Source organism: Castanea sativa, chromosome 2, assembly GCF_040712315.1.
Source record: "Castanea sativa cultivar Marrone di Chiusa Pesio chromosome 2, ASM4071231v1".
NCBI lineage: Eukaryota > Viridiplantae > Streptophyta > Magnoliopsida > Fagales > Fagaceae > Castanea > Castanea sativa.
Genome location: NC_134014.1, coordinates 33,299,497 through 33,319,168, shown reverse-complemented (window position 1 = coordinate 33,319,168; position 19,672 = coordinate 33,299,497). Strand labels below are relative to the sequence as shown.

At 34.9% G+C, this 19,672-nt stretch overlaps 3 protein-coding genes across 4 annotated transcripts; 1 reads left to right on the top strand and 2 right to left on the bottom strand.

Annotated features, from left to right (window-relative positions):
• Positions 1–1,409: 1,409 nt before the first annotated feature.
• Positions 1,410–5,709, bottom strand: LOC142625883 (RNA demethylase ALKBH9B). Of its 2 annotated transcripts, XM_075799626.1 has the most exons (7): positions 5,562–5,694; positions 5,287–5,480; positions 4,525–5,109; positions 3,071–3,156; positions 2,619–2,929; positions 2,394–2,465; positions 1,410–2,287 (listed from the first exon to the last, which is right to left on the bottom strand). In XM_075799626.1, the coding sequence occupies exons 2-7, from the start codon at positions 5,459–5,461 to the stop codon at positions 1,996–1,998; spliced, it is 1,521 nt and encodes a 506-aa protein (XP_075655741.1). In that variant the 5' UTR covers positions 5,462–5,480; positions 5,562–5,694; the 3' UTR covers positions 1,410–1,995. The 2 variants fall into 2 exon arrangements, with proteins under 2 accessions (XP_075655741.1, XP_075655740.1); XM_075799625.1 differs by having other exon boundaries at positions 5,287–5,709.
• A 4,204-nt stretch (positions 5,710–9,913) lies between these two features.
• LOC142624641 (uncharacterized) lies at positions 9,914–10,706 on the top strand. The gene has a single exon (XM_075798297.1). It carries the CDS (start codon positions 10,018–10,020, stop codon positions 10,564–10,566), a length of 549 nt encoding a protein of 182 aa, XP_075654412.1. The 5' UTR covers positions 9,914–10,017; the 3' UTR covers positions 10,567–10,706.
• A 1,079-nt stretch (positions 10,707–11,785) lies between these two features.
• On the bottom strand, positions 11,786–18,279 carry LOC142624640 (ranBP2-type zinc finger protein At1g67325). The gene is made up of 7 exons (XM_075798296.1): positions 17,915–18,279; positions 14,431–14,831; positions 14,276–14,303; positions 13,524–13,597; positions 13,238–13,422; positions 12,984–13,064; positions 11,786–12,176 (listed from the first exon to the last, which is right to left on the bottom strand). The coding sequence occupies exons 1-7, from the start codon at positions 18,078–18,080 to the stop codon at positions 12,128–12,130; spliced, it is 984 nt and encodes a 327-aa protein (XP_075654411.1). The 5' UTR covers positions 18,081–18,279; the 3' UTR covers positions 11,786–12,127.
• Positions 18,280–19,672: the final 1,393 nt, after the last annotated feature.

The window sequence follows — 19,672 nt, the reverse complement described above, 5'->3', positions numbered from 1 at the left end:
CTGCTGACCTCCACGCCAGACACCTAGGGTGGAGTTTTGAGGCAGGTGGCTTGGTGCAGTGAGGGGCAGTTCCATCGGCGGCAAGCGGTGATTGAACAAGCCTAATGATAATGTCAAAAATCAAAAAAATTGCGCAATCTGAAAAAGTTAAAACAGAGAGAGAGAGAGAGAGAGAGAGAGAGAGAGTCTAAAAACTTTAGAAGTTATAAAAAAAGGAATGAGACTGTTACAGGTTGAATTCAAGGAAATGTTGAGAACCTGTTAATTGAAAAGAAGGATTATTTTTTGTTTTCATTTTCAATTTTTAGTGGGATCTAGCACAAAGCTGATTTAAGAATCTTTACCTAGTTTTCATTTTTAGTATTCTAAATATTGGAATTGAATATAAAAAATGAAAATAGATCATAAAAACCAATACAGTGGAAATTCTATAAAAATTGTGAATACACAAAGGACCCCACCTGAATGATGTGAGTGTGTACGTGAAAAGAAAAAGTTATTTAAAACAAAAAGTAGAAAATAATACTAAATCCGTGTATGATGTATTTTATATCCAAATTACGTATTTAACACAATTTACCAAACACTCTCAAATGTGAAAATTAGTCATTTTTTTCAATATTCAATTCTAGGATTTGACTAAACTGGTTTGGCTTTGTTATTTGTTCTAAGTTCTCAAATTTCAGTATCCAAAAAATTGAGTTTAAATATAAAAAATACATACAACTCTTTGCCCTTTTTATTTTCATTGAAAATGAATATATTGACATTTTTGTATAAAAAAAAAACCTCAAAGTTTGTGTTCAAATTTTTAATTAAAAAGTGAACAAAAAAGTAGACAAGAAAATTTGTGCCAAACATAAAATGAGTTGGAAATAGAAAATAAGTATAAAATTTGAGAAAAAAAAAAAAAGTACAGAACATTGAAAATGAATACACACCCATCACGTACCAAAAACACCTCTTTCTAACAAACTCAGAAGCAATACTGTTACTAGTAGGTTTCAAACTCATTTCAAATGCAGCAACCTGTATCATTTCAGCCTTATCTCAAATATTAATTGCAAAGAAATTGTTTCCAAATTTTAATTGCTGAACTCGCCAGCATATGTACTAAATCTCAACCTGCCAGATTTAATAAGAACTTGAATGCAAACAGACAATGAAGAATTCAATCAAAATCTCCAATTCCTAGTTTTATCAATAGAAAGTGTATTGAAAAGCCATTAAAGTGAATCTCACAGTTTACAAATGAAATACTCACGTTAGAGATATAATAAGAAGTTTGAATGCTAATAGACAATGAAGAATTCAATCAAGATCTCCAAATCCTAGTTTTATTAATAGAAAGTGCATTGAAGAGCCATTAGAGTGAATCTTACAGTTAACAAATGAAATACTCACGCACATGCCGGGAGAAAAAATGGAAAAAATATTTCATAATATCATATCAGTAAAATTATACAAACATTTAACCACTGCACCATAGGAATCTTAAGAAAAAAAAAAAAAACCGATCTATCACAAGCAAGCAGTTTCAATCTAGCCACGCTTCAAGCTAAAAATCCAATAAAACTACCCTAGCTCACAACCGGTCATTCATCAGGATGACTGTAATCAATCCAGACTATCCAGAGATTCCGGCTGCATAACTTCTAACAGCATGTCCAGTGCATTTCTGATTTTATTAATCAAACCAACTTTATGACCTTCACAAACTTGCCCCTCACTTGAACTTCCAATTTCAGTCAAAAATATATCCATACAATTGCTTGTATAAGAATCATAATAAGACAGCCTTTGACACAACTGCAGAGCAGTCAAATCCTCTCCATAGCTCTTTCAAACACCAAACAATGGAAATAGCAGGATTCAAACTCATCTGTAGAAGACCACTGCACACAATTCATGATCAGCTTTCCACAGCTGAAAATGACCAAAGAAAAATAACACAAAAACCAACCAGGGGGTTGGCTCTTAGTAATGCTGCACTCATCAGCTGCTCAGATTCAACCCAACTCTCCGCCTATTTGCAGGCCCTCGTCGACTCCAAGTTGGTTCACGAGGCTCTATATGGGTGTAACTTCTCTCAGCAGATCCCCTTGCTTCCATGTTAACTGCTCTCCTAACTGACTGTTTTTTCATATGGTACTCAGGTTTTGGAGCATTTAACTTCTGTGCTTTGTCCTCTTCATATGACAATGGCTGAATCCCCTGCAAATCAGGTTCAGGAACAAACCCAGTTGGTCGTTTGGATTCATCCATTCTTCTAAATGTGATTGATATCCTAAGAAAATTATAACAATAAAATATGAGTGGATTGAAAAAAACAATGCCATCTGTAGAAGAAATTATAGTAAACAAGAATGGTGTTGTACAGTTCAAACCAATACCTCTTTGAAGGAACGGCAGGCACACAATGCTTAGCCACGTCAGCGCCATTTCCATTCAAGACAAGAACAGATCTGGAGTAAAAAACGACTAAATTATTCCAATGCAAAAACAAAGGAATAATAAAACTTTGAAATAAGAAAATGTTATGACAAGTAACAAGCTGCAGAGAATAATAGTAGGAGGGACATAAAATGCAGGAAAAAAATTCAGCACATCATACTTACCCCAATGGCAGGCGGATGGAATAGGGACCCGCAAACTCACCAGCACCCACAATCTTCAAGTTTGATCCAAAAAGAATATCGCACTCGCTTAGAAATGACACAGTGCAGAAAGGCCGCATAAAATCATGGTTGTCAATGTGTGGCGGTATACAATCCCCTTCTTCATATATATTGACAATGCAACTATCAGGTACACAGGTTGGAGGAAGTACATGCCATCTGACCAGCCTCCTAATGATCACCTTGAAAAGAGGAGGTATAGGATCTACAAGTTCATCCGGGAGGATGCCAGGTGGATTACCATTTTTATCCTGACACAAGAAGAGTGGAAGTCTTAACATTCTATTATTTATTAGAATTCTTCCTGTGATTACTGATGCTGTCGGAGCATAATAATTACTGAGACCCACAATAAAACATGATTGATAGGTCAGGTAGTTAAAAGGACTTACTATTGCATAATTGTAACAGCACCCAAATTGGAGGGTTACACGCCCCTTGCCCTTCATCCACTTACTGGGTGCTGAATATGTCCGCTCTGCAAAAAGTTTAGAAATGCATAAATAATGTTTAAAAATATATATTTATATTTCCCACTTATTACACAACAACAAAACGTTAGTTCCAAAACATTAGGGTTCACCATGTTAAAAAAGAAGTTTTAAAGAAAGAATTAAAAGAAATTCCCACCCAAACCAAATCATGGATACAAAGATATGTTTGACCCTAAAACAGTAATATATATATTTTCTTGCCTCAATAAAAATAAACATGCATTAAATCAAAATTTGATCATTGCTTATTTATAGCATCCAGGTCAACAATCAAAATGTATGCCTTAACCATAGTAACCAAATAATTAACAAATGAAAGGAGAAGAACTAACAGAAGAACATAGGAAGTCAGGATAAAAAAACACTGGCACTACCAATTGAATAACTGTTTAGTTCATTCAAATAAGCATCATGTCAAAGAGTATGGACAACAGGGTGAATCCCTATTGCTTTTACAATAACAAAACAAAGACAAACCAATTTAACATACTGCATAGGCAAACGGTATATGGTTTTTGAAAAGTTTTAGATCCTTTACCACTTAACCATTAATTGGACACATGTGAAACTCAGGTAATATTATCAAATAATTACTAGGGAAAGGACATTAAACCAGAAATATATAGTATCTTATAATCTTGGACCTTGACCATATGTTTTGGTCCAAAGCCCATTCTAGACTTCTTGGTCCAAGCCTTTTACCTACCCTATGATTCCAAACGAACAAAAACAAGACCATTCGCATAGATCGCTAAACTGACAATCACATAGACTAAACAGTTGGATGATGATAATCAACCACAACCAGATCAACACCTATGTGGGGTAGAAAGTACTATGATAAAACCAAATCAAATAACAAATGAGATGAGCTATAGCTCAGCAGGCATGGATGAGCAATTTGTAAATACAATAAGAACTTAATCATTAAGACAAAATATCTTTACGTGGCAAGAGATTGGTCTGCCGCTGCCGGGTTTAACATGATGAGAGTAGCTGACTACAATTTAAGTTGGAGACAATTATTGAAACTGGACACCAGAGACATCTCTAAATTACATAAAACACCAGCATTGTCAAAGAAAGATCCATCTTAAATGTTCAACACAAATTGCCATGAGCCTTATAGCTCAGTGGCACCACCTAATTCTTCCCATGGGCACAACTTGGCTTGTTGTAAGCAAAAGAATCAACGATTCTTATGCTTGTGACCCACTCTAATGCCTAATTCCTATTAACACTTTTTGGTCATCTGCATAGCAGGCAGTGCAATAACAATGACATACAACCTTCAATACCATCACAATTACTCAAAAAAAAAAAATCAAGCAGCCCTGTAAGGCTAAACTAACCTTTCAATTCTCCCTTTACCCCCATCTCCTGAAGTTGATAAACATGATCCACAATCCTCTTCTGCTCCACGGCGCTAAAAACACCAGTGTGAAGCTCCAGTCCATCGAGAATATTAACAAACTTTCCCTTAACTCTTTCCAAGCAAATAAAGTCTTTCTTTCGCTGCAAATTCGTGAACCGAATGAACTCTCTCTGTTCCCTCGGCAGCTTCGGCTTCTCCACTACAACCTTAGATATCCTCAATTCTCCAGTGGCAGCATTCAAATCAACAACCCGTTTGCTCGTCTTAGAGTCATCCTCCTCCTCCTCCTCCTCCTCCTCGAACTCGTCTTCCTCCTCCTCCTCCTCCTCCTCCATGTCGGCCCAGGACTTCTTTTGTTGGCTTGGGGGAGTTTCAAGCCGTGGCGAGCTGCTGGTAGACGGCCCCACAACGGGTTCAGAGCCCCCGTTCCAGCCATCTTTCCAACTACCAATCGAATTGTTGTCACAGTTATCATCATGATCCTCACTCATCCCAGGGCTATTTGAATTCTCAATATTCGAATTCTCTTCTGACTGTTCTTGCTCAGCATGGGAATCAAGTTCTACAATCCCAATTAAAAGCACACTGTAAGTTAATATATAAACAATACAGCTTAACAAAAACCCTAACCGAAATCCAACCAAAACCCACAAAAACTACAAAGCAAAATCGATAATAAAAAAAAACTTTGGAAAGCAAAAGTAGAAGAAAATAGAGTTGAAGTTGAAAAGAGAGTTACCAAGGTCGAGGGAGCGAATACGATCGGAGAGAGTTTGAGTACAGTGTTGGCAGAGATCTCTGGAGAGAAAGGGTGCCCACGTGGACAGAAACTCCGAGGCGATTCGGAGCTCCGACGGCTTGTAGTTGCGAAGAGACGGGTCTCTGGGTCGGGGCTCTGGTTGGTCGTCGCTCATGGCTAGGCTATACACACTACTACAGAAGACACAAAGAAAGCTTTAGAAAGAAACTTGGATCGATTGTTGTGAACGAAGGAGGGGTTGTTACTTTTTTTACTTTTATATATATGCTGCTGCTGCTTTGTGCTGTGATTGTGGCGGTTGCGCCGCCGGTGAAGTCCTTTTTTTTCGATGCGGAATGTAATTTTTTTTTTTTTTTTTTTTGAGAAGAGAATGTAATTTTTGTGAGGTGAGGTCTTCTTGTTAAATTCGGAATCGGATACGCGTGTCATTATTATTGTGTGATGAGGGGGTCGTTGTGGAAATTAAACAGTTCGATCCTTTACAAGATTCGAATCCCTTTTTATTTTTGTATTACATATATATATATATATATATATATATATATTTTTTTTTTTTTTTGTTGAAAATGTTCTTTATTAGAGTTTTAATTAGTTGAATTAGAACTTCAAAATTTTATTAGCTTCTGTGCACGCGTATGATGAGAATTTTAGGTGAAATAATTTTTATGATCGTTGTCAAGTTGTATTCCATCCTAAAATATAGTATTTTAATCCTAAAATTTAGTCCTGTACGCATAACAAAAAGTTAAATAATGCTTATATTTAAAATTTAGCAACTAACCATTTTTTTTTCTTTTACAGTAAAAAACTCAATTTTTTTTTAGTTTTTTTTATTTTTTTATTTAAGGAAAGGCTTTAGATTTGCATCCACGTTTTTTTTCTTCTTCCTTTTTTAGTGGTGTTGATGTTGTTCTTTTATTTATGACAGTTATCAAGTTGTATTTAATTCTAAAATTTAGCTATATACTACACATCCAAAAAAAATATAAAATAAAAAATAAAAAAAGAAGTTGAAAAGAACTTGTATTTACTATTTAGCAACTCCCATTTTTTTTCTTTTACGGTAAAATACTCAAATTTTTGTTGTTTTTTTTATTATATTTATTTTTTGTTAAGAAAATGCTCTAGATGTGCATTCACATTTTTTTTCTTTTATTTATGATAGTTATCAAGTCGTACGTTTTATCCAAAAAAAAATACCCCTATTTTAAAAAAAAAAAACATAAAACTAACATGTTTTATCCAAAAAAAACCCTACCTAGCCAACTTTTTTTTTTTTCCCCCAAATTCAAAGTTTAAAAACCGTACAAATTTGTGGATAACTACATGTTTAAAAGTTTATCAAAAACAAAAATAAAAAAACTAACTAAGCATTTAAAAATTTCGGATTAAACTATTTTTTTTTTCAAAAATCCCACATTCGATCCAAAAATCACTACCCGGGCACCCTTTTTTTTCATATTAAAGTTAAAAAAAAGTACACATTTGTGGATAACTACACGTTTAAATTTTTTGAATAAAACTACCAGTCTCCCACATTTGCTTATTGTATGATTTATACATGTGGGTTGAAATAACACCCCCCAGGTTTGTGTATTTTAGGTTGAATCCTTTTTTTATTTATGTATTATAATTTATTTTTGAGAATGTTCTGTATTAGAATTTTAGTTGAATTAGAACTTTAAAATTTTATATACACTGAATTATCTTAACAAATTAAAATAAAATAAATCATATTTGATAATTTTTTGGGATAAATATTTGATCTTGTACTATTAATAAGAGGATTCTCTGTTTGGGTTTCATTATTTTGCATACTAAAATATCCTCGTAAAAATTCTTAAAATCCAAAAAATAACATTATCTTTTAGTTAAATAATTTTAAATTTAAAAACACAAACGGGTTAAAAGAATAATTTACAATTTTTTTATAAGGTTCCTAAATTTTAGACTTTTAAACTTTTATCAATTCTCACATAAAAAAATATCATAAAAATTAGGACACTATCTCTATCTCACTTTTAAACATTATTTCACTAAACCTAAAATAAAAAAATAAAAAAAAAGTCTCAGCAAGTGCAAAGTGCGTGTGATGAGACTAGTCTCTATTTATACTATTAACAATAGGATTTTCTGTTTGGGTTTCAACATTTTGTGTACTAAAATACACACACAAAAATTCTTAAACTCTCTAAATTACCCCTATTTTTTAGTTAAATAATTAATAAATTAAAAAAAAACTAGTTAAAAGAGTAATTTATTGTTCCTAAATTTTAGGACTTTTCCTTTATTTTCTCAATTTGGCTTAAAACTTAGGACACTATCTCTATCTCATTTTTAAACATTATTCCACATTACCTTACCTCTTTCTAAAAAAAAAAAAAATTTAATATATATATACGGTTATTTATATTCCACTTTTGAACATTATAACACTAAACCAAAAAAACAAATAAATAAAAAAGAGTATTATTGCATGCACAAAGTGCGTATGATGAGTCTAGTATTTTAATAATAGAGTTTCATGTAATCTAAATTAAACAATTTTTATCTCTATATAATGTCAAAAATACCCCCAATCGAATTTGATAGTCCTCATTCTTAAAAAGGAAATGTTAACATAATGTCTCGAGGGCATTGGTTTTCATATTTTTTAAAACTTTTGTGCGTGCCCAAGATCGCCGCTGACGCAATAAAGGGCTCACAACTAATTTGTATGTGGATAATGAGTTCAATCCTACCAAACGAGGCCCCAAACTAGTGGTTGTACTCTCCCTTTACTCTTTTGAGTTCCCCAGTATGTCACCTCACTCTTGCTCGCTCTCTGTTTCAGCCTCACTCTTCACTCTTTACTCCCCAAAGAATCCAACCCCCATTCCCTCTGCTTCGACCTCCTTTTATAGCTCTCCACCAGTGGGGTAGCTATAATTTCTTTCCCCACTAACTCATGGATTCCCATATCCACCAGAATCCCAAGGGCTCCTCACAAATTCAGAGGAGTCTCTTGGAACTTTTTCCAGACGCCAAACAATGCTTAGGAGTGGATTCCTTTCAGAAGTGTTGATTCCCGGTAATCGATCTTGTTGGGACCACCTAGAGATTTCTTGGGCAGTCGGTTCAGGTCATCGACCTCTAAGGGCCTCTAAGGAACCTCTCGGCCAATGATCGGTCCCTTATAATGGAGCCTGGGGTTACCTCCCCTTTGTGCTTCAGGCCTGCATTACTTAACAGGCCTTGGGCTTCGTGTTGGGCTTTGCCTAGGTGGGCTGGCTAGGTTCATTGGGCCTGACTCACCCACAACTTTTTATGGGAAAAGAAAAAAATAATTGATTTTTTGATATTTCTTATGAAAGTGGTATTAAAAATTTCCTAAAATGACTTATTAACAAATTTCCTAAGGGAATTTATTAGCTGAAACCTCCCTAAAAAAAATGAGGTTCAAATTGTAATTCAATAAATTTCAAAAACAAAAAACTACCTGAAAACTCTCCCTTTAGCTTCCCACTTGAGTTCTAGACAAATATAAACTTCCCACCTACTTCCAGAAAAATAAAAAACTTCCCACCCTATGTACACGAACAAAACCACCCATGCTAATATTTGCAATCTCGCTAAGAAAAATCCTCTATAGTCAATAAGTCTTTTTCTTTAACTAGCCTGATCATACATGCTTCACCTATGCAATGAGATTTTTTAAAATATTTTTTTGGTTTAGTCTCATAATTTTCCGTTTATCCTAATTTAAAGTTTATGCATTTTTCCAATAATATTTTCATTTGCAAACTATTGATACAACCAGAGTGTACTGAGGCTAGCTCCAAAAATAAGAACACATTCACATACATACATATATATATATATATATATATATATATATATATATATATATATATATATATATTGAGAAGATCACACATTCACACATGGACATATGATTTCAAAACTATTTAGGTGTTCATTTTTTTGGTGCTAGCCTCATTCCACTTTGACCATATTAGTAGTTCACAAATGCAAAATATTATTGGACAAATGTGTAACATTAAATTGGAATGAATGAAAAATTATGATACTAACACCCCTCCCTAAATAAGAGCCTAATTTTGGACAAATGCGTAAATCTTAAATTGAAATAAATGAAAAATTATGACAGTAAAAAAAAAAAAAAAACCATTTTCGTGTGTGTGATGAGCCTAATTATAATTAATAGCTTCTTCGCATTCTTTAAGCGTGTGCTCAAAGGTTGTTCTTTTTTCTTTTCTTTTCTTTTCTTTTTTTGGTTTAATGTCAATTTTCATTTACTACAAATCGAAGTTTATGCGTTTGGCGAATAGTGTGTGTATATATATATAGATTGATGTGGGAAGTTGTAACTATTCCGTAGCATATGATCTTTTTATTTCATATTTATTTAAGAATAATTAGTTTCTATTGCCCCAAAGAGGCGTTTGTTGTGACATTGACAATGGCATGATCGGCATCCTTCAGAGTTAAGGTCTCAAAACTCCCCATTCCAATTGGTTACTTTTCGCAGTTAATAATGAAAGCCCACCAAAAGCCCACCTGCTTCCAACCCAAACCAAACAGCACCCCCAAAAGAAAGAAAAAGTGATTTCCAAAAATCTGACCAAATTACACCAAAAAGGATAAGACGGATAAGCAAATTCAACCACTAGCTTTTGCTGCAGTTGTTGTTGCTTCTTCTACAAAGCAATGGGCACTAATTTCCTCCAACCCTTCTCTTCAAAATCACCACCATCATCAACTACACTCATCTTCACAAAAATAACACACAGGCAAAGCCAAATCTTCCTACCTTGCAGAAAACAACCGCTTAGAATAAGTCCCATCATCACTAACAGCACCAACACAAGTAGTAATACTGATAACAACAATACCAGCGGAGACAGTGCACAGCCACCACCTGTTCCACCAAACCCCGTGGAAATAAAGTTCAGACGAAGGTCATCGAGAAGGCGGTCAAGGCAGCAGGCTGAGGATGGTGCTGCTGGCAGTGGTCAAGCCATGAAGGCGAAAGTTGAAGAACCTCCAAAGAAGTGGGAGGACATGAATATTACTGAGAAGGCAATAGAGCTCTATGTGGGAGAGAAGGGTCTGCTTTTTTGGCTCAACAAGTTTGCTTATGCTTCTATCTTCATTGTTATTGGAGGTTGGATACTTTTCCGGTTTGTGGGTCCTTCTCTCAATCTTTACCAGTTGGACACTCCACCTTTGTCTCCATCTTCTGTATTCAAGGGTTAGATTGAAATTTGATACCACAATTCAGGATAGGCAATCAAAATTTTATGTTCATCAAATTATACAGAGAAAATTTTGCGGCATCAGATAATAATGTGGGAAGTTGTACTTCATAATGATCTGGGAAGTTGTAACTTGGTAGCATACGATCTTTTTATTTCATATTTATTTGAGAATAATTAGCCTGTATTGCACCAAAGATGCCTTTGTGACATTGACAATGGCATGATGGCATCCTTCAGGCTCCAACTATTGCCACCTCATTCTCTCCAACTTTTTTTTTTTTTGATTGGAAAGGGATACATAAGCAAACAGAAAAGGCAAAACAACAGAGAAAGGAAGAAACATGAGCTACATCCAATACTATACACGATCTTCCTGGATGAGGTGTTGCCCTATAGGCGGGGAGACCCCTCGCCAATATTGAGAAACCTCATTCCTTTTGGCAGATTAAGCGAGCTCGTGCGCAACTCCCAGCTCCTAAATGAATTAAGAAGACCAATGATTCCAAGATACAGGTGGCCAATTCCTCCATCAGTTTCACCAGCATTAATACTTTGAACAACTGATAGAGCATCAATTTCATTCTCTCCTACTTTGCATTATATTTGAGCAAATACTATACTGCGTCAAATATCACTTGGTAATTAACAAATCAATACGGATTTTTTATTTTATTTAAAACGCTGTCAAATTGTCTCTCAAAATCAGCGTTCGTATCATTTTCTTCATGGTGACAAAGTTTCTTGTTATTAAGGAAAATAAACGCATATTATCCACAAGATAGTGATTGCATATATATATATATTTCCCTATATCAATTACAAACTCTTAAATGACATTTCCTTGTAAATCCACAATCCTTTGCCCTTAACTTTTTAGTACCATGCCCAATTTATTTTCTTGGAAGAAAACCATGAGACTTATGACTTTTAAGCAACATCACAGCTCAAAGAGGGAAGTGGAGCATGTCTGAATCAAGTTGATGGTGATTCCATCAGAGGAATTGATTCGGATCCCTTCCCAAATACATCTAGATGTAAGACACTTGACATTTAAAACATTTAAAAAATCTATGTAAACTACTCAAAATCAAACAAATGTAATGTGTCTCATATCTATATAAAATTTGAAAAAATGGAGGAGATCTTATCCCATTCCATTCATGCATACTTTGGTGGGGAAAAAAATGTAGTGTAGACTTAACCAATACAGGAAACAATTTTGGAAACAAAACTTTGAAGCTAGCTTTGGCCATTATAAAACACCAACCCATGACTATGGTCTCCAAAACATATCGGACAGTAATCCTGCAACTTGTAACTTGCATGCCGCACCAACACTCTCACTAACAAATGAAAACAATCTAAGCTGTCAATTACACACTCAGAGATTGAAATACTAATGCTACATTTCTAGAATGACTATGACTATTGTCTATCGTGTGGGAATAAAACAAGCCTGTAACAAACTGCCAGCATATTACCTAAAAGAAAGCCAAAACAAAACCTCAACAGGTACCCATTACAGATACAACAACCCAAAAGAGATCACATATTTGCTGCTACATGGCATTGACAGGCTGAGAGAGTGCATTTCTTTGAGTCTTGCACCTGTAGAAGACAAGGCCAACATTCAGTCCAACATTAAAATGAATAGAAACACCCCCCCCCCCCTCCCTCCTATTTTGTTACCATCTTTTTTCTCTTCTTTTTCCCTAACAAAAAGAAATCATGCAGACATAAAATTCCCAACAAATTTTAAACAGGCTGCATTTCTTTTGTCAATTCATAAAAATGGTTTAACAACAGCCTTTCTTTTCTATTTTTTTTTTTTTAAAAACAGCCTTTCTTTTGATAGTAATTATAATTATTATATACTAAATTGGAAATGAGGATATAAAAACTAATACTTAGAAAAATTTTCTCTGATGATAAATGTTGAAATACGAGTTATCTGAAGGTGAATGTCTCACAATTATCACACAAATATGTATATATATATATATATGTGAATGTCTCACAATTATCACACAAATATGTATATATATATATATATATATATATATATATATATACACATACACAGACCACCGCGCACCTTTAGTGCGGTGGTCATTCCACAAGTATGGGGGAGGGGCAAGGGCCGAGGGTTCAAATCTCCGGGAGAGAGCTTCATACACATATACGCTTAGATTAGGCTAGAGTAGAAATTCTATCTTGTATTAAAAAAAAAATGTAAGATAGTAACTATTTCATGTAAGACAGTAACTATTTCATGTAGAACTTTTACAGAAAATGTCATGCATACAAAGATCAGGTGCAAATATTTCACTGGGAATCATACTACTGCAAATCAGTCAAAAGATACCCACAGCAGCCAAAATCCCTTTATAGCTTCACAAGTTGAGAGTTGCTAACCTATTGCATTGTAACCGGGATGCATAATTATGGTTGTTGCATGTTGTGCACATCCAATCTCCATCACGCCATTGTTTTGCTCTGCTTAGTGAAGAGAATAAAATCTTGATCACAAGAGAATTTGTAGGCTTCAACACTATGATAAAGTGCATGCATGTGCTAGAGACCTATAGTCTCACATAAACAAGTACCCAAGTTGTCCTAGATACATGGGGTGTGCCTATGTAAAAGGAGAAATCCAGTAAAAAATTTACCCTTTTCCAAGCAGAGTAGGTGTAGTTGCTTGCTGTGGAAATGGCATGGGCAGCATGGGTGCTTGCAAATTTGGAGCAGTACTGGAGCTTACATTGGGGTAGGGAGCAAAGAGTCTGTTATTTGAGTCAGCACTGGTCCCAATTATTTGATCAAAAACCGGGTATGATTGCAGCTGCCCATTTGTCTGTCATTCAACATTAAGGAAAAAACCAAATTGTTATGTCAAACCCAGATTAAAACAACAATGCAGTGATCCAAATGCCATGCAACAAAAAGAATTCTTACTTGTCCTACATTCAATCTCTTGTTATCCCAATCGTGCACAAACTCATCAGATGCTAATCGCTTTGTTCCAAGTGCTTTGGATCCAAAAAGAGGAAAACAACATACAATATCAGTTATGGATTAACTCATTCCATTTGCATTTGAAATGGAGTGGGTCCATTCTAAAGTTAGGAAATTTCACACATCTAAAGGTCTTTTTAAAAAAGAAAAAGAAAAAAGTAATACATATAAAGGTGACTATAATGCCATGTCATTTAAAATCAATTATCATTCCTTATTTGCTGGAATAGGATTTTAAGTAACATGGCTCCATTTTCACCTTTATATGTATGAAAAACTAAATCTTCACAATGAAATAGACTCTCTCCATTTTTAATAAAAGAGAGAGGATCCCGATAATTTTTTATAGGTAAATATATCACATGGAATTAAACCCAAGACTTCACCCTCCACCCCTTGGTCTATGGGAGATGCAATTTGGTCCAAAGCCATTATCGTATATAATCCAACTCACACCCCCACCCCCCCCCCCCCCCCACACACAAAAAAAAGAAAAAGAAAAGGAAAAAAGAAAACCAAGATGGCCAGCAAATATAATCCCTACTTTTTGTTAACCAACTATTTGTAACACACAATCACCACATTTATAGCTATTTAAAAAAAAAAACAAAAAGATAAATACATAAAATCTGTGGTCAAATGCTACTAATAAACAATACTCTTATAACTACGCTGACCAAAAGAGAGTGTACCTGGTGGAAAAGCATTGCATTTTTTGCACTGTAACAAAAATCAAAGCAGGATCAGATACATAATAGTAACAAATAACATGTATCTAAAATCTTATATGCAATAAATTTTAAGAATAAAGTTAAATTCCAGGATTGTTCAATGAGCGCGGTCATACCTGGGCACGTGAAGAATAATTATGGAAGCCACAGGTGCAAATCCAGTCACCATTGCGCCATCCTTTCGGAACTGAAAGAAGCTGATTAGCAGGGTCTGGGTATGGAAGTAAAGAATTATGGTTACCACCTAAGGGCCACACAGAAGCAGGCTGAACTCCATAATTATCAGATCCTCCTACAGACCAGTTGGAGCTCAAAGGAAGTGCCTGCTGTGGAGCTCCATTGCCAATTAATCCAATATTCATCTTTTGTTCTGGTCCTCCTTGGGCCCTGGCAAAATAATGTGAATAAGTCGGGAGAGAAGCTCCAGGCATTGCAATTGCTGGCATTGCTGCTACCTCCTTTGGTTGCCCGCACTTTTTGCACTTTTCTCTTGAGGCATAATTGTTGTTAGTGCAACCTATTGATCCATTTCCATACACACCCAACCCACAATGCAGCAGGGGAGAAAGGAAGCCAAGTATACGCACACCACGCAGTCCATCCCACACCAAAATACACATACAAAAAACACAAACGCCTCAACCTAATTGATAGCAAGTTCTGATTTCAACTTGACAAAAAAATTACAAACCAAATAGGCAAACGGAAGAAATGGTCATGCTTTCACTTGATAAACAACTTCCCCATTTATTAAATATCCATCTAAAATGTTAATGGCATTGCTGGAAAATATATATATATATATATATATATATATATATATATATATATATATATATATATATATATATCCTAGTCATTACAAGACCATCATAAGAGATAACATTAGAAAACAATTTCATAGTCTCAAAAACTTGCCTTTGAATTCAGAACTATCTTGACTTCCAGACAATTTTAGAACTCATCTAATTGCAATTATTTTCAGTAGATATATTTATGTTCTCTAATAACATGTAGAACAGTAGGCTTACTGCACTATTAGCAAAAAGGCCACTTCAATTGTGATTGCAAACCACACCATAGAAATGTTTTGACATTAAAGTACACAGTTCCATTAGGGAACAACTTATTTAGCTTTTTGCTGAAAGTGTGCTAAGGTATACTTGTACTTTGAAAAAGTGAAATTTTAAAAAATTGTACACAGAAACAAAAAAGCAAAAAACTAGCTTATAAGCTAATCCCAAACACACACAGATCTTTGTCGTTGATACTGTCCATATATATCTTCATAAGCATACCAAACTAACTCACTAAAATTTTGAGTGGTTAAAGTGTTTATAATTCCTCAGTTCCAACAATCTGTCAGTTCTTAGCCAGTAAATTGAGAAAAGTAGAAGGAGAGTAATTTTAATGATATTTCTTGTGATGAAAACTTGCACATACTAAACAAATTTCTAAATAGACCTTCCACAAACTTTAACCATTAAACCATTTGAACAAAGTACATCATATGGAGAAAAAAATGAAGTAAGCAAGCCTCACTGACAGTGTTGGTAAAGCATGCTTAAAGTAAAAAGCACCAAGCCTTAAGTGCTTTGCGCCTAAGGCAAAGCGCCTTCAAAAAAGGTGCAGCACACTTCATTGAAAATTTTTAACATGTGCAATTTTATTATTATTATTATTATTATTATTATTATTATTTAAGAAAATAATTTAGCTGTTTGATGTTAATGCTATTCATATGGGCTCTTGATTTGATATACAATGACAATTTTTTTTTTTGATAAGTAATATACAAAGAGTGAATATCCAAGGGACCACACAAACTCACCACACAGTCTTTGAGTGGGACTACTAGAGCTACAGGAGTTGAAGAGGTTCAATATGAGATCAAGAGTGAGGCAAATAGTAGGGCGAAAATTTCATACACCGCTTTACCCACTCTGCCCTGCGAGAGTTTTAGTCTTTTTAGGAATAGTTTATTTAGAGTAACTTATATAATGGCTTTATATTAAGTTTTGAAGGTGTGATTGCCTTCTCCTTCCTAAGTGTTAAGTGAGATTGCTTAGGAAACGTAGGTGTGATTGTGTAGGGTTTATCTTTCTTTATTTCTCATTCTATTCATTGTACCCCAAACAGCTATCAAACTCATTTAGGATCCAATATTTTTTTATTACTCAATCTATCCAAACCTTTAAAATCAAACCCAATTCTACAACCATTCAATAGTTCATTAAGAACCCTAATTTAGTGTTTAATTCCTAAAGATCCAACACGAAAAGTGGTATAAGAGCCCATTAAGGCTTCTGTTCTACATTAGAGACTTAGAGATGCTAGAGAATGTAACTGTTTTTTTTTTTATTGGTTGTAGGGAATGTAACTGTTAAGTGTTAACCCCCTTTGAAGACTCATTAGAGGTGAGAGAAACTAGTTCTAGTCTAGAACTACCTTTCTAGTGCTCAAAATTTAATTTAGGATGTTTCGGATGATAGAGAGCTCTTGTGAGACCTTGCTTAGTTAGTCTAAATTGAATTGAGTTTTTATTGTTTATTTGCTACCGGATCAGTTTTAATTAAGTGTTCCTGAAATTAGGTCAATCTAGTAATTTCAAGATTTTCTAAAGTGGGCTGTCACTGGTTATACCAAAGGCCCATGAGTCTTATTCTATATTTTGAGTCCTTTTTCTGTTTGGTTTAGAAGTTCTGAAGTACTTTTTACTTGTTATTAGTAGTCCCAGTTTTTCTACCAAAGGATGTAGCAAAATTGCAGCAACTTAGTTTTAAGCTTTAAGGGTGTGATTGCCTTCTCCTAGCTAACTGTGATTGCTATGGAAAACCTAGTGGTGATTGCCTAGGGTTTATCTTGCTTTGTTTCTCATTCTATACATTACTTTAACACCAAATAGCCATCAAACTTATTTATGAACCAATCTTTTTTTATTGCCTAACCCTACCTAAACTCTTACATACCCTATTCAACAATCCATCAAGATCTCATCAAAAACCCTAATTTAGAAATGAATTCCCGAAGATTCCACATCATTTTTAATTCAATATTGGACTTCATTTTGATCATGGACGTATTTGAACTATATAAAAAAAGCTGTGTTCGAACTTTATACCACCAGTTGATCATATGATTGTCATACTGTCCATTAATAATTTCTTACAAAATACTACATTATATTTTAGAAAAATACATATTTCTCAGTTTCACATTCAATCAGCTGCACGCGATTGAGCTTTACACCTAAGCTAGCCCTTTCCCCTTTAAGTGCGCCTCACACAGAGGAGTGCCAATTGAGCTACAAAACTCTTTGCATAGAAGCCGCTTTAATTTAGGGCAATTACTACTTCAAATAAAATTCAACACAACATACTTCTAAATCCTAATACCCGAACCAGCACAATCAATTCATACGAGAGACATCTCAGCCTTTCAATCAATCATACAAGCTCCTTATCTCATTAAAAATTGGAGAATCAACAATTATAAACCTAGGGAGCTATCAATTCGAATATGCAAAAAATGCGAAAAATTAAGAAAAAAAAAAGCGAGAACAGAAAGAAAAGAGATCGAAGAAAGATGAAGAAAACTAACCGGTGCAGATCCAATCGCCAATACGGGGGAGCCACTTGGAGTCAGCGGGGGTTTTGGTATCGACGAGAAGCCGCGGCTGCTTACATCTGTTGCAGAACGACCTGAATGCGTAGTTCCTGTTCTTGCATCCACTGCACTCCCAATCTCCTTCCCTTCCTTCTCCCATTCTCTCTCTCTCCCTCTCTCTCTCTATATATATATCTATATATTTCTCAAGTTTTTAAGTATGGTATCTCCAGACAGATCGATTGATACTTTTCTTTCACGTTAATGTTTAGATCCTGACAACGTTAATATATAGACATAAATATGGTGCTGCTGCTGTTACCATTTTTGTTTTGTTTTTGCTTTTATTTGCTGCGGCTGAAGTGTACCGATAGTCATGAACATGAACTAATTATCAATCAAGCTCTCAGACCGGATGACTACTGCTGAAAAATTGAGAGAAAAGGACTATCTGCCACGGCCTTTGGAATATGGATCCCTCCCTCTCTCACGTGCCTAGCCCACTAGGCTTCCTATCGAATGGTCCATGTTTGCCACTGTTTGGGCTGGGCTTTTCACATGTCCCTTGAGTTGTTTATACGATTTGGGTTAGGCTAAAACTATACTCTCTTTTTTTTCATAAATATATGGGTCCGTTTGGATAGAATTTATTGCTGAAAATTAAAATGTAAAAACACTGTAATAAAATAATTTTTAAATATGTAAATAGTATTACGGGACCCATTTTTAATAAAAAATTGCTAAAAAAGTACGTGAACAGTGTGCGCACAATGCGTGAACAGTGTGCACAGTACGCGCACTGACCCATTTGTCACCCGCAGCAGGAACGAAAAAAAAGAAAAAAAAAAAAGAAGGGAAAACGCAGCCAGCAAAGCGCTGGATCCAAATGGGCAATATATCCTTCAGTCAAGATTAACTCTTTGAATTCTCGTTAGCTTAATTGATAAAGTATTTTATTATTAAAAAAAAAAGGATTTGAAGTAACAATTAATTGAACACGGAAACATACCGAGAAATACCATCACCTTCGGAAGACTTTGATTAAGGTTAATATAACGTTGTACAACCTTTGGTTGGGTATGTTGGACTTCTTACAAGTACACGAGTCCACTGCTTTACAAATACAGAGTTTTGCAAATGCCTAAAAAGCTATCAACCCTTTTATTTTATAGGAACTATCAACCCAATTGAATGTAAGGTAAGATTATAATTCGTATGCACACAAACAACAAATTAAGTTCTAGCATTAATATCATACTGTATCCATATGAATGGTCAACCTCTTCTCACTTTTTATCAATATGAATGTTCTGAAACAAATCACTAGCAGCATTATAAGTATTGCGATCAACACCTTGCATACCATGTTATAACAGCAAACAATGTCTTGCAGAATATGTGGGTCATTAGTTTGAGGTGTTGCAGTGCCATTTGATTTCAAGACAGAATTAATCCCCCTTAAATTCTCAGTGTCCTTATGATATTTCTTGTTGGGACCTGAACACAAAAGCTATGCTGACTGGCGCTTCTTGTATCCATGTAAAACGATGGCATTGACATTCTCCCTTGAGTGTGCAAGATAGTTTCTGCCAGACATGTCTCCACCAATTACAATGGCTTGCTCTCCAGTGAGCTTTGGCTTTATAAATTATATTGTGTGGTGGACAGTTTGAACTGGACCAAACTTCCTCTGATTGCTCTTGATTTGTCCGATTATCAATCTAGAATATGAAGGATTTTGCCACGTTTAGG

Bases quoted from the DNA above. Each gene is read 5' to 3' on its own strand.
- LOC142624641 (XM_075798297.1), top strand. From the start codon at position 10,018: ATGGGCACTAATTTCCTCCAACCCTTCTCTTCAAAATCACCACCATCA.
- LOC142624640 (XM_075798296.1), bottom strand. From the start codon at position 18,080: ATGGGAGAAGGAAGGGAAGGAGATTGGGAGTGCAGTGGATGCAAGAAC. The intron at 13,598-14,275 runs GTACACTCTCTT...TTGGATCCAAAG, and splicing joins ATGCAATGCTTTTCCACCAG to CACTTGGAACAAAGCGATTA. The intron at 13,065-13,237 runs GTAAATTTTTTA...TTCACTAAGCAG, and splicing joins CCTACTCTGCTTGGAAAAGG to AGCAAAACAATGGCGTGATG.
- LOC142625883 (XM_075799625.1), bottom strand. From the start codon at position 5,461: ATGAGCGACGACCAACCAGAGCCCCGACCCAGAGACCCGTCTCTTCGC. The intron at 5,110-5,286 runs GTAACTCTCTTT...TTGGGATTGTAG, and splicing joins TATTCGCTCCCTCGACCTTG to AACTTGATTCCCATGCTGAG. The intron at 2,466-2,618 runs GTAAGTATGATG...TTTTTACTCCAG, and splicing joins TCCATCCGCCTGCCATTGGG to ATCTGTTCTTGTCTTGAATG.